Here is a 13,376-nt window from a genome sequence, read left to right as displayed (position 1 = left end):
ACCGTGTGCCCGGGCGGAAAGGCCCATTGTGATCTAGCCTGACCCCTGGAGAGCCCACTGCTTCCCGGGATAAAGGCCCCCATCTCGGAAGTACGGCCTGCCGTCTTCCTTCCTGACATACATGTAGCCACATTAAACCAGGCTGGCGGCAGCCGCAGAGCCCAGCTTTCCGAGCACTCGGCGCCGGAGCGGAGCAAGTTAAGGAGTTTTTGGTTCGGTGCCGGGGTTCCTGCTCAAACCGGGGGCTGTGGAGACTGATGGGCCACTGCCGCCTCTGGGTCCTGCCCGCGTCTGGCCTGGCTTCATTGCTCCTCACCGTTTGCCTCCCCCCTAAAGCCAAGTCTCCCTTCCTTTCAACCGCAGGCCAATTTAGGTATCGTTTGTTGCTGACTCTGCAGCGTTCTCCCACCTCGGAGATGCCCCATGGGAAAAACAGGCATGTGACATGACAGAGACGATGCAGGAAACCGGCCGTCACTGTCTCGTCACGCATGTCACATTCCCTGTCCCAGCTTTCCCAGGCCCGAGTGCACAACATGACATGCCACAAGCTGCAGCGTCCAGGAGGTGAAAGGCCCGGGGGACGATGGCATGTCTGGAGTTCTCCTGCACCAGCGCAGACAGGGCATGGTAAATCCCCCGGCAAGAGAGACCCGTGCCAGTTCACTGCTTAGCTGTGCCATCACCTGTCTCCTGCGCCTCCAAAGCATGGGGAGGGGGTTATTCAGGCAATGCCTGCTATAAGGTGAAGCCTTCTGGCCCAGCTCCCCGGGGACAGCTGGATGTGGCTATGGTTTTCTGAGCTTGGTTTTGCTGTTTGTCCACATCCCACCAGGTCCTTGCTGCCTCCTACCACAGCTCTTGGTTAACCCATCTCTGCCTCGTGGCTCCAGCACGAGGCGCTTTGCCCGCTCGTGTCCTAGCCATGACCGCCCACCTCCTATAACACAGACGAGGGCAGCCCCCGTGAAACGGCTCCAGCTCCCGTCCTTCCCCCTACCCAGGGTGTGTCCAGCTGCTCAGAGCCAGCTGGACGCTGGCCAATCCTTCAGCACGTCTCCCTGCACACACCCACCTGGGGAGCCTGGGAGCATAAAGGCAGGTGCCAGGAGCTGCATCTCCGGACAACAGCCACCTACAGCGCCCCTCGCTCAGATCTGGGGACTTTTCTGTCCAGCCTCACGCCCTCACCATGCTGTTCTGGCACAGCCAGCCCGAGCACTACTGGCCGGGGCCAGGGGAGATGTACCCCTGCTCCGGCGGCAATCTGCTCAGGTAAGTGGTTTTTTCGCATTCCCAAATTGCTCCACAACCCTCACTGCCTCTGTGCCTCAGTTTCCCGCTTCTGTAAAACAGGAATATCAATTTTTGCTTGGCTTGGAGATCCTGTTCTGTGCTAGCTGAAGGCGTACGTGTGTGTGAAATGGACATACGTGAGAGGCGCCAGGGCTGTCCTGCAAACTGCAGAAATGCAAGCGAGCGAGGAGAGGGGATTGTCCCATTTCAGTACCCTCTGTATGTGAGAGAGGCCCTTCAGTGAGTGTTCGGAAAAGACCCAGGCGCTTCTCTTCGTGTGTCTGACAAGGCAGTTCACAGGCTCCAAGCTCTGGATGGGAGAAGGCATTTGGTTTTGGTCTGTTCCCCACCCTCTGTCAAAAATGAGGATTTTTTTTTTTAAAACCCCAAGCATGAAGAACCTCTCTGGCTGGCTCGTGATGACGATGGATTGCCAAGGGCTGCCCAAGCTGTGTCACCTGTGATCAACACACACCATGGGGAGACACGGCTGGTCTGACTGAATCTCCCCACACCAGCAGGCCCTTGGCAGGGACTGAACGTGGGGCCCCTGGAGCTCACAGCACAGGCTTCTGCTGCTGAAGCTAAAAGGCCAGGCTGGCAGCACCACCCCCAATAAACCTCTACACTGCGTTCAGCCAGGAGCTGGCAGACAAGAGCCCCCCGGGGTTAATGCTGGCGCCTTCCCAACACTCGCAACCAGCCCTGGGAGGCAGGGGCTAGAGCCGGAACAGCCCCCACCGGGCTCCAGCCACCTCCCCGGAGTCAGGGCAGGATCCTTCCCGCTTGTGTTTCCTCCTGTGCTGTCCGGTCTAGGTGTCCCCAGGGCCAACGGGCTTCCACCCCCGAGAGACGATTCCAGGGTCCGGGGCATTTTCTTGCCACTCAGCAGAAATATTCCCTCCCCTTCCTCCTAACCCAAAATAATCCCTGGAGGCCCACCCCCCTTCAGAGCTAAGCACTAGCAGATGGGTCAGGATAATGCTTCTGAGGGGAAACTGAGGCTCAGGAGAGGGGGAGGGATGTGCCCAGGTCCCAGTGGTAGGAGCTGGGATGAGACTGGCTCCCAGGCCTGTGCTCAGGACACTAGGGGCTGGGGAGAAAGGGTGAGAGGAGAATTATACTCTCCTCCTCTCCTTCCAACATGCTGGGAAGGCTGCGGGAAGGGGGCGCGCACAGGGGAAGTCGCCCCCACCGCCATGTGCTCTGCTCTGCCGCAGGGAGTCCCTGGCGCTGCCCTTCCTGAAGCAGGAGGAGCAGAACAACATCTCTACATCGGCCGAGCTGCACTGCCCGGCCTTCCAGTACGTGCTCTGCACTCCCACCTCGCCCGCCATCAAACAGCACGAGGAGACCCTCACCTACCTCAACCAAGGTGAGCCGGGTGGGCCGTGCCCTGGGCGGAGGGGGTCTCTGCACATGCTCACGCTGTGATTGCCTCGGCTCCCACCCAGCCAAGCCGGAGAGGGTAAGCCCAGAGGCCAGCAGTGGTCCAGCTGCCCAGAGCGGGGCACAGAGAACTCCTGGGGAACCTCTGCCCGGGTCTCACACCAGGGCCCTGCCGTCTCTTCCAGGCCAGTCCTACGAGATCCGGATGCTGTGCAACCCCAAGCTGGGCGACTTCTCCGAATGCCGGAAGCTGCTGAAGGTGAGTGGGGCAGAGAGTGGGACCTGCGCTGTTAGTGCCCAGGCTACCCGTGCTGCGTGATGTGACCTTTCCCTCCCCGGCTGGCGTGGCTCCACCGCCCATCTGCTCCTGGCCACGGAGCCCGGCTGAGTCACGGCCTGTGACAGCGCCTGACACCCCTCTCTCCTGCAGAGTGTGGCCAGGGTGGTGTTTCACGACCGGCGCCTGCAGTACACGGAGCACCAGCAGCTGGAGGGATGGAGGTGGAACCGCCCCGGCGACCGCATCCTGGATATCGGTGAGTCTGGCTGCCCCTGGGAGCAGCCTGGCTGTGCCCAAGGGATAGGGAAGGGGGGGCATGTACCTGGTCCACACCCCTAATATCTATCTCACACACTAAGCACGGTGCCCCTCGCTCCTGGCATCTGCAGCCCAGCCAGCTCGTAGTTAGAATCCCATCCATGTGGGCAAGGAAGCCCTCAAGAGCAACGCAGCCTCTGATGTGGGTGAAGCAGGGAGGGCAGGGGTCCCTAGGTCAGAGCCGAGAGGAACCAGAACCAGACTCTGCACAGAGGGGACTCTGGGGGCAGGAGGAATCCAAGCTGGGCCTCTGTGCTAAGCCAGGCTGGGCATGCTCCTATACCTGTGCCCTCCCACCTCCATCGCGTCACTTACTGGTCCTGACACCCCAGAAATGCCATCCCAGCCCTGGCAATCAGTTGAGAGTTCTGGGGGAACCCCAGGCTCCCCCTTGCCGGGTCTGGGCCAGCTCCACCAGCCCATGCAGAGGCGGTGGGGGAAGGAAGCAGAGGATGAGAACAGAGGGCTGGGAACCAGGCTAAAGGAACTGGGGGCATTGGAGAGCTGATTCAATTCAGCGCAGCCTACGCGGGCGCAGCTCCTGCAGATACCGGGAGCTGGGCCACCTGTGAAGATTTGAGCCCATAAAGTGCTTACAGGACAGGATTGCGAGCCTGGACTCCAGGATCGTATTCTCACCTTTGGGAGGAAGCCTGGTCCAGTGGTCAGAGCAGGCACTGGGACTGCTGGGTCCTAGCACCTGCTTGAGGACCTTGGGCTGGTCATTCTCTCGGCCTCACTTTCAGAACAGCTGCCTACCCCCGGGGCTGGGAAGCTGAATTTGCTATGGCATAGTAGGGCTTTGTGATTGGGTTTCATGGGAGGGGTGAGAGCTCCGAGAACGTAGCCAGCAGGTGGCTGGGCAGAGGCTCACGGGCGGGCACTGGATCCTTCGGCCTCTTCTGTTCCACCTGGGTTCCTCGATCATGTCCATCCCTGTGGTGTCTGGGCACTTGCTGCCCCACATACGCGTCTCCCTGGCTCCGGTCCTGCTTGATTCCTCTGTGCCCTGCTTGCAGACATCCCCATGTCTGTCGGGGTGCTGGAGCCGCATATCCACCCCACCCTGCTGAACACCGTGGAGTTCCTCTGGGACCCCACCAAGAGGACGTCCATCTTCATGCAGGTCAGAGCACGGGGAGGGTGGAAAGGTAGAGCGCGGATGCGGGGGGGGAGCCAGGGGGCCACTCTCACCCCTCCCCTCCCGGCAGGTTCACTGCATCAGCACGGAGTTCACGCTGCGCAAGAACGGGGGTGAGAAGGGCGTCCCCTTCCGCATCCAGATCGACACCTACAAGGCCAACGAGAAGGGCGAGCACGTGGATCACCTGCACTCAGCCAGCTGCCTCGTCAAAGTGTTCAAGGTGCCAGCGCCGCCCTGCCCCAGGCATGGACTGGGCACCCTCTCTGGCTTCCCCTAACGTCCCCTGCTGCCTGGGCCGGGGGGAGGCCGGGCGGAAGCAGCATTCAAACAGACAGTCACGGTAACAGTCCTCAAGGGCAGGGGTCTGGCACCCTGCGATCAAGCCGGGGGCATGGAACCCAGGAGTCCAATGCGTCATCCTCCGATACAGCCACTAGATGGTCCAGCCCTCCCCTGGGTCCACGGCCTCGCAGTCCCCAAGAGAACCCAGGAGTCCTGCCCTGCTGTAGCCACTAAATTCTGCTCCCTCCCTTCTGTCACAGGCGTGCAGGGTGCTGCTCCGGCTCTGCCCCCACTGGCAGTAGCTTCCCACAGCCAGGCCTGAGCTTCCACAGGATGGGGAGCAGTGCAGGCCTCAGCTCTCCCACGCTCCCCCCGACTTTTGTCTTCGGGGTCAACTCTGTCCCCCCCACCTCAGCTTGGCAGGCTGGTGTCAACAACACACAAGTTGTCTGTCAGGAGGCCCAGCAGAGGAGCTGTGTATGGGGGGGATGCTCCAAGGGCTAGATTCAAAGACACCAGAGGGGTGCTAGCGCCCCCATTCAGAGATTTATATTTTGCCATCACTACCGCATGGGAGGCAGTGTGGTACAGTGGTTAAGACCCCAGAGTGGGACTCAGCACGCTGGGCTTTTAGTCCCAGCTCTGACCCAGACCTGCTGGGTGACTGCCCCGCTCTGCCTCAGTTTCCCCATCATCAAAATGCAGATAGCAGTACTAAGATCCTTTGCGAAGATTGATGGCTGCAGAGAGGTAGAGGGTGCTGGGGACTTTCAGAGGACCCTATCCTGCTGGCCAAGCCTGCGGGAAGGTCTGCACTTCCTAGGGCCAGCTGGAATCAGGGGAATTTGTTTTTTCAGCCCAAGGGAGCGGACAGGAAACAAAAAACTGATCGGGAGAAAATCGAGAAACAGTCACCGCAGGAGAGAGAAAAATACCAGCCTTCCTATGAGAGCACAGTGCTGGCAGAGGTGGGTTTGCGGCAGGTGTGGGGAAGCCCCACAGCCCCGGGGCAGCTGAGAGGGGCACCAGCCACGTTGGCACAGAGTTTCTAGCCGTATCTTGGGCCCCCCACGGCAGCGCAGCTGTGGGGTGTGGCAGTGCAGCATTCCTGGGTAGGGCAGAGCTGGGCAGGCCTTTACCTTTAAAGGGGCAGGATCGGTGCCATGCTCTCAACGGGGCAGGAAGATAACCAGAGGTGTGTCCCCTAAGTATAGGGCACATGGAGCTAGCATTAAGGTTCCTGTGGGTAGGGCTTCCCGCCCTAGGATTAGGGTTCCTATGGGTAAGGCACTTGGAGCTATGGTTAGGGTTCCTATGGGTAGTTTGCCCCACCCTAGGGTTAGGGTTCCTATGGGTAGGGTTCCTATGGGTAGGGCGCCCTGCTGGGAAGTGCGCACTCATATAACCCCCAACACAGACAGAGAGGGTGGGAGGTGGTTGTGGGTGAGGGTGGTGACTAGGTCTCACTCTCCACCCCAGAGGTGGCTGCATTAAGGGGGGAGCTGCACGCAAAGCACAGCAGTGCTAGAGACGTGGAAACTATCAAATCCTTACCCCTCTGCTTCCAGTGCGGCCCCTGGCCAGAAGCTTCCAGCAGCCCCCAGAGCCCCCCAGCCACCCCCGGGCTCCCCTCGCCTCACGCCTTCAAACTTCTGCCCCCTGAAAGGTAAGCTGGAAAGACCCTCACCCTCCTGCGCAGCATGCTGCAGGATAACCATCTCCCTTCTCCCTGGCAGGGGTTGTTCCTCGCCCAGCTGCCCCTCAGACAGCCCAGCAGAGAACACGGCCGAGGTAAGAACCTGCCTGGCCCCCCCCTTTCCCTCACTCTGCTTTTCTTCCACTCTGCCATCCTCACCATGTGCCATGGCCAGCTGCCCTCAGGTGGCAGGAGGGGACCTGGGCCTTGCATGTAACAGAGGAACCATCTTTCCTTTCCCGGCGGGTGGGTGGGGGAACTCAAAGCGAGTCTCTGCATGCTGCAGGGTGGGTGTTATTGCACCCACCTCGCCCCAGAGCAAACTGAGGCAGAGAGACTAAGTGACTGGAGCCGATGCCCTGCAGCAAGGCTGGGGTAAAACCCTGCGCAGAACCCAGGAATCCTGACTCCCATGAACCCCCTCTAGCCCCCCGCTCTACATCCCCTCCCAGAGCCCAGCGCAGAACCCAGGAGTCCTGACTCCCATGAACCCCCTCTAGCCCTCTGCTCTACATCCCCTCCCAGAGCCCAGCGCAGAACCCAGGAGTCCTGACTCCCTGCTCCTTCTCTAACCCCGAGATTGCACATCTCCTCCTAGGGCCCAGCACAGAACCCAGGAGTCCTGACTCCCATGAACCCCTCTAGGCCCCTGATCGTGTGTCCCCTCCCAAAGCCCAGTGCAGAACCCAGGAGTCCTGACTCCCTGCTCCCGCTCTCATGTCCTGATCACGCTCCCCTGCCGCTTGGGAATGGAACTCAGAGCCCTTTGCTCCTGTTTTAACCCCTGTGCCACACAGGGACCACCCCAGTCCTGCTACCAGAATAAGCTGCAGAGGTAACCAAGCTTCAGCCATCCGTGGATGCACTGGGGTTTTTACTAAACCTGCCCAATACCTTGATGAGACAGTGGCTGGCAAGAGATTGCAGGGCACAACCACCTGGCATGACGGTGGGATTCCTGCAGAGGTTAGATCCCACACCTGGGTTGGGACACTGCAGCATTTAGTCCTAGGACAAGGCCTGGGGGTCTGGGCCCAGCTGGGACAGACACTGAAGGCGTTCAGGTTCCTGGGAGTTACCAGCGTCACTCTCCACCTGGAGCCACGCCTGGCGGCTGTCTCTGCACAGGGGTCCAACTAGCCCTCATAGTCACTCCACCAGGTCCAGGGGACCCAGCTGAGTGCTGGGCTGAGGCTTGCTGAGTATGTACAAAACTCATGATTGGGGTCTCAAGCCCACCTGTCACTCCAAACACTCCCCTCTCCATCTGTCTGTCCCAGGCTCTCAATCCCTGTGCCTCCATCCTGGAAACCCAGCAGTGGCTGCACAAGAATCGCTTCTCCAGTTACTGCAGGATGTTGGCTAATTTCACAGGTGAGGCCGTCTCACTTCCTGAGCCCATGAAACTAGGGAGAAGTTGGGGGGCCCCGGTGGGATGCTGGGTTCTGGACCAGGCTCACCCTTGCGTGGCTCTGTCCCGGTCCTAAGGGGATGCTCACAAGATAAATACATCTCTGTGCTCTGGAGAGGTGCTGAGATGCATTGATAAACTCCAGGTGGCTTGGATGATGGAGAGGCTGGGGGTCAGAAGGCACGTCTGTCCATGCCCCTGGGGACCTACCATTGTCACCCCAGAACAGCAGCCTCCACTTACAAAAGGACATGGGCTACGTGACTGGTACCAGCTCTGCCAGCTGGGCTCTGGCCTTGTCTGAAGAACCCAGCTGAGCCAGGGGCTGGAGGAGCAGCCTGCTCTGAACAGGTCCGTGCTGCCAGTCATTGGTCTGATACAGAGATGGCTGCCTTCATCCCCTGCTGACCTAACCTTCCTCTGCGGGGAGTCAGGGGAGGGTTTGAAACAGACAGGAGTCCTGCTCAGCTCAGTCTCACCCAGGGAGATGCTTTCCTTCCCCGGGCAGGGACCTGCGGCATGGCACATCCGGCCCCTGCCTGTGAACTGCTCCGCCCCGGGATTTAGCACTGCACTGGGATGACCGTGCCAGCCACATCTGTCTGTCTCTCTCTTTGCAGGAGCCGACCTGCTGAAGCTTTCCCGCAGTGACCTCATCCAGATCTGTGGAGCGGCTGATGGGATCCGGCTCTCCAATGCGCTGAAAGCCAGGTGTGAGGAGGGAGAACTTCACTCTGCATCCATACACAGGGTCCCCTCCTGCAGCCCTCAGGCAGACCCAGAACCCACTGATTTGCACTGCAGTAGCACCTAGCAGCCCCAGTCACCATCCAGGCTCCCACTGTGCTAGGAGCTGCACATACAGAACAAAAGGACGGTCTCTGCCTGAACAGCTTTATACTCTAAGCAATCGCTTTGCTGCACCAAGTCACTGCTCTACCTCTTCTAGCAGTAGCTTAAAGAGAAGCTCCCTGTCTTTTGCACCAGGCTGGTGCCTGTCACAAGTCAGAAAGTTCTCAGTGCTGTCACAGGGGGTGGGATGTGGTGGCTATAGCCAGCCCAGGTTTAAGGCCTTGATTTCAGGGAGGGATTAGTGATTTGAGGGGCACCCCAATTCTCAGAGGGCAGGTGCTCAGCCCTTGTAAGGAATCTGAACTGGGACCCCTACAATCACTAATCACCTGTGGAAATCTTGGCCTCAGCCTGCAGGAGGTGGTGCAGTGGGTCGATGGCCCTGCCTGGCTCCCCGCAGGCCGGCCCGGGCAGAGCTGAGGGGCCAGGACCAAGGAACGGGCTAGTCTTGTGGCGCTTACCGCTGAGATAGGGCCAGGGCTCTGCTACAAATGCAGCAGCCATGGAGCGATAAGGTCCCTGCGCCGGCAGACAGTGGTGATCTCATCACAAGCCCTGAGGTCTGATGCTGCTGATCTCAGCTGACGAGACGTGGGAGTGTCATGGAGTCACAGCAAGCTCCTCTCCCAGCCTGTGCAGGATCATTCCCTCTTGCACACCTGGGTTACCACTCCTTCCAGCTGCTCTCGGGCCACGGGCTCCTGCTAGTCAGCCTACATTGCAACCCTGCAGTTCACCCCCGTTCCCCAGATGCTCTGACACGTGGGGTCTCAGCCCAGCCTCCTCTCTTTACTAGGCAAAGCTATTGCTATCCCCACCCTCCCAAACAGTACAGCCTGGGCCCCGTTAGCTCTGTTCACAAAGGAGCATGTTCCAATCTCACAACCATGGTAATATTTCTCTCTCTCTCCCACCCACCCACCCACCCCAGCTGGGGCAGATCAATGCAAGTCTAAAGAGTTAAATTACAAGCTTCTCTTCAGCTGCAGAGATAGGGTAGAGAGGTGGGGTGGGGTGGGGTGTCCCTGAATTCTGCAGAGGAAGGAGGGGTGTGCATTTGAAGCCCTGTGCCAGGGACCCAGGAGATCTGGCTTCAGTTCCCAGCTCTGCTAAACTCCCTAGGCAGCATCCAGTGAATCACAAGCCCCGTGCCTCAGTTTCCCCACCTGTAAAATTGGCATTGAGGTCTTGGGGGGAGGATATGTGCACACATGCAGGCAGCACTTGACCGCTGCTGGATGCAATACATGTTACATTAGCATGGTTACAAGAGCTACAGGTCGATAGGCCAGTCACCACTCTCTCCTCTCCCGCAGGTGCGTCCGCCCTCGGCTCACCCTGTACATGTCCAGGGAGCCCCAAGCCAATGGCAGACACACCCCCGAGGACTCGCCCCCAGGTAAAACAAGCAGCTACTCTTCACCGTGAGTGCTCCCGAGGGCCAAGTTCAGGGAGCCAGGTCAATGCTCCTTTGACCTTAGTCTTAGGCTCAGGAGAGATTCCGCAGTGGACTCTAGCTATGCATTTCTGGTGCACCCATCCACGCAAAGCTGCCCCGGCTGCACATTTGGCTCAGGGCTGGGGCCACAGTCCTTTGAAGCCAATAGAATTATGCTGGATGAAATCCACTAGGACCTTTCCTATCAACTTTATGGGAAAGGGGCTAAAATCCCCACCGATGAGGATCTGTGTAAAACCTTTAGCCAGACAGCCCTCTCTAAGCACTGGATCAAGCCCTTGGCTTGCAATCAAGCAGTGGCTGCCCTGCCTTAGGTCAGCAGGAGCTTTCAGGAATTGGGGGCAGCTACAGAGGCTGCATCTGAATCCAAACTTCCTCATACTGCAGGAGGGGCTGGAGCTGGGCTTGCAGGGCGGGTTTCTCTCCACTGTAGCTGCAGGTGATCCTGAAGGTCCTTTTGTCGCCCAACAAAGCTCTTGGGAAGGGGAAGGAAATCCCGGTACTGGCTCACTTCCTCTTTGGGGTTTTCTTTGGAAGCCACATACCAAGAAGTCTATCTGGAAGAACTCACTGCCACAGAACTGACCAGTAAACTGGCAGAGCTGCTCAGCCTCCCAGCCAACCAGATCCAGCAGGTTTCCAAGCAGGGCCCGATGGGGATTCACATCCTCATCAGTGACCTGGTAAGGGGGGATCCAGTTTGGGAAACCTGCTCTTCCCTTCACCCATTCCAACCCCTCCCTTGCTTGGCAGAGCCTGCTTTTGTGCTGGACTTTCCCATAAGAGCTCAGCTGCTGTTGGTGAAGGGGTAGGACATCACATGGGGGAGGGGGAGTCAGGAGAAGGATAAGGGGAGTGCCCCTTCAACTGGCCAGTGCATGTCCCGCCTTGTGTGTCCTTGCAGATAGGGCATTGGCCTGGGACTCAGGAAAACTGGGTTTTAGCCCCAGCTCTGCCCCTGATCAGCTGGATGATCTTGGGCAACTCACTTCCCCTCTCTGTGGCCCACTTTCCTGTAAGATAGGGATAACGATGAAGATGGTGCTTTGAGATCTACCACTGAAAAGTGCTCTATAAGAGCTGGGTATTACACTATCACACCTGCACTTGGCAAGATGACCAAGCAACTGGTACCCACCCTAGCAATTCGCACCCTGCCTCTTAAAACCCTGCCAGAGCACCACTGAAGGAGCAGCTGACTCACACTGCAGCCTGCCCACGTTCTAACCTTTTCTCTTTCCTCTCCGGGGCACCACAGATGGTCAGGAACCTGCCAGATGAATCCTGTTTCATAGCAGCTGTTACCAAAGGTATATGGCTTCCCTGGGAAAAGGAAAGGGGCAGGGGGAATGAGCAGTAAAAACAAGCCTGGGAGAGGAAACTGTAGTCCAGTTGTGATGGCCCTGGCTCACGATAGAATGGGGAAAATGACTCATATGAACCTTGGTCATAAAAGAAGAGGGAGAAAAAATAGACCCCATGAGGTGGGAAGGGGGCTTGGGGAGGTCTTTTTGATAACACATTTTTGGGATCTACCTACGCTGATCCCCAAATTCTTTAATTTATAAACATGCCTCCACTGAAATGCAGCTTCATTGGGGGAGGAGAGAAGCAGCCAAGGAGCACACAGCACAGTCAATAGAGGGGGAAGGGCTACTGGGGGAAGCAGATGGTTACTGCAATACAGCCTGCTCTTCACTAGCACTGTATCTGCACAGCTGCCTGTGCAGGTCCAGCTGGGGGTGGGGAAGGCTCCTTCATTCTCACCGTGCGACAGGATTTTATGCTGTCCTAAAGCACCGTCTTACGTCCTCTCCAATGCATGGAGAAGCCCTCGCTCAAGCCGAGTACGAGACATTAGGACTTCATTTCCCGATCGGGGAAAGTGACGGGTGCGTGGGCCTTTGTCTCTCTCAGTGCAGGCTCCAGAAGGCTACCACTTAATTTTAAGATAGGCGCAGAGCGACCTGGACACTTCACTGCAGAGAAGCATAATGAGAGAAGCAAATCCAAATCACTGTCTGGACCCAAGGGAGATTTCCCCACAAAGCAGCTGCTGAAGAAGCCAACAGGAGGATTTCCCAGCGAGGCAGTCCTCTCCCAGTGCTGGAAAGAATCTAGGCCAGGACAGCCGCAGCAGCCCAGGGCTCCATTTGTGAAATGGCCATGTGCCCCCTGGTTGAACACATGTTCCTTGCGTAGCCTTAGAGTGCGGCACATTATGTTTACACAGATGCTCCATGGTGGCACTGTCATACACACAGCCAGTGGCCTCCTGCACGTAGGGGCTCGGCAATCCGGAGTTCACCTCTAGGCTGTTGGTGCAAATTCAGCATAAGTCAGTAATGATATTCAGCCTCCTGGAGGCCTCTACGTCATGAGGTTAGTGGGGGAAATCTGTGGACAGAGAACTTCTGGGCAGAATTTCCAGAGCACCCAATGTCCAGTGAGCAAGGCACCCAAACCCCTTGGGAACCTTTGCAAATCCCTGCCTGCTGGGGAATCCCCTCGCCCCTCTTTAAAGTCTCCCCTTCACAGACCTGACTTGTAAGCAAAACCTCAGGCTGAGGTAAGCAGGCTCCTTTAAATATTGTATCATTTGGTTTAATATTAACACTGAAAATCAACTGCCGTTTTTAGAGTTCTATTTTTATTTGGATGTTGTATTGTCTAATCCTTTTTATATTAAAAATATCAGAGCTGAAGCTTTAGTGTATTACTGCCATCTGCTTCAGTTTGGGGCGGGGGCATTAATGGGATTTCAAATCCCTCTCTGTATCGCGGCATGGGGGCACCTCTTAATGATTAAACTAACCACAAGCAACTAGTTTGAGGGCAAAATGTGTGTGGGGGGACCAGGAGGAGTCCGGCCTGCTCAGACACAGGATTGGGCTGTTGCACACAGGTTTTTCACCGAACAAAGCCAGTGGAGTATGAAAGCTGAACGCTCCAAGCCCTGGCCCTCCATTTGGACCCACACAGGCAGAGCCTTGCACATGGAGCCCTAGTGGGATTGCCCCCATCAATACAACTGCAAAGGCAGGGATTAACTCCACCCCCCCACAATCTCTTGGGTGCAAAGGCCTGGCTGGTTCAAACTCCCTCCCCAAAACCATATTCTGTCACTTGTATCCTGAAAGGGAGCAGGTGACTCACACCTGAGGCACTGTGACTAGTTATGGAGGCTAGGATTGAAATGCTTAAAAAGCCTCTGGTTAAACTTTGGCATTAGGCTCAATGCAAAGCGTC

General features: G+C 57.6%; 1 protein-coding gene across 2 annotated transcripts; it reads left to right on the top strand.

The window, feature by feature from the left end:
* Positions 1 to 1,147: 1,147 nt before the first annotated feature.
* LOC115639207 (transcription factor CP2-like protein 1) lies at positions 1,148 to 12,879 on the top strand. Of its 2 annotated transcripts, XM_030541680.1 has the most exons (15): positions 1,148 to 1,275; positions 2,517 to 2,671; positions 2,871 to 2,944; positions 3,116 to 3,221; positions 4,303 to 4,409; positions 4,495 to 4,647; positions 5,567 to 5,677; positions 6,278 to 6,375; positions 6,446 to 6,500; positions 7,686 to 7,779; positions 8,437 to 8,527; positions 9,985 to 10,067; positions 10,665 to 10,810; positions 11,386 to 11,437; positions 12,045 to 12,879. In XM_030541680.1, the coding sequence occupies exons 1-15, from the start codon at positions 1,193 to 1,195 to the stop codon at positions 12,080 to 12,082; spliced, it is 1,446 nt and encodes a 481-aa protein (XP_030397540.1). In that variant the 5' UTR covers positions 1,148 to 1,192; the 3' UTR covers positions 12,083 to 12,879. The 2 variants fall into 2 exon arrangements, with proteins under 2 accessions (XP_030397540.1, XP_030397541.1); XM_030541681.1 differs by lacking the exons at positions 11,386 to 11,437; positions 12,045 to 12,879 and having other exon boundaries at positions 10,561 to 10,794.
* The last annotated feature ends 497 nt before the right edge of the window (positions 12,880 to 13,376 follow it).

This window comes from Gopherus evgoodei, chromosome 23 (assembly GCF_007399415.2).
Source record: "Gopherus evgoodei ecotype Sinaloan lineage chromosome 23, rGopEvg1_v1.p, whole genome shotgun sequence".
NCBI lineage: Eukaryota > Metazoa > Chordata > Testudines > Testudinidae > Gopherus > Gopherus evgoodei.
The sequence above is the reverse complement of the archived record's forward strand: the minus strand, read 5'-3'. Positions and strand labels throughout refer to the sequence as shown.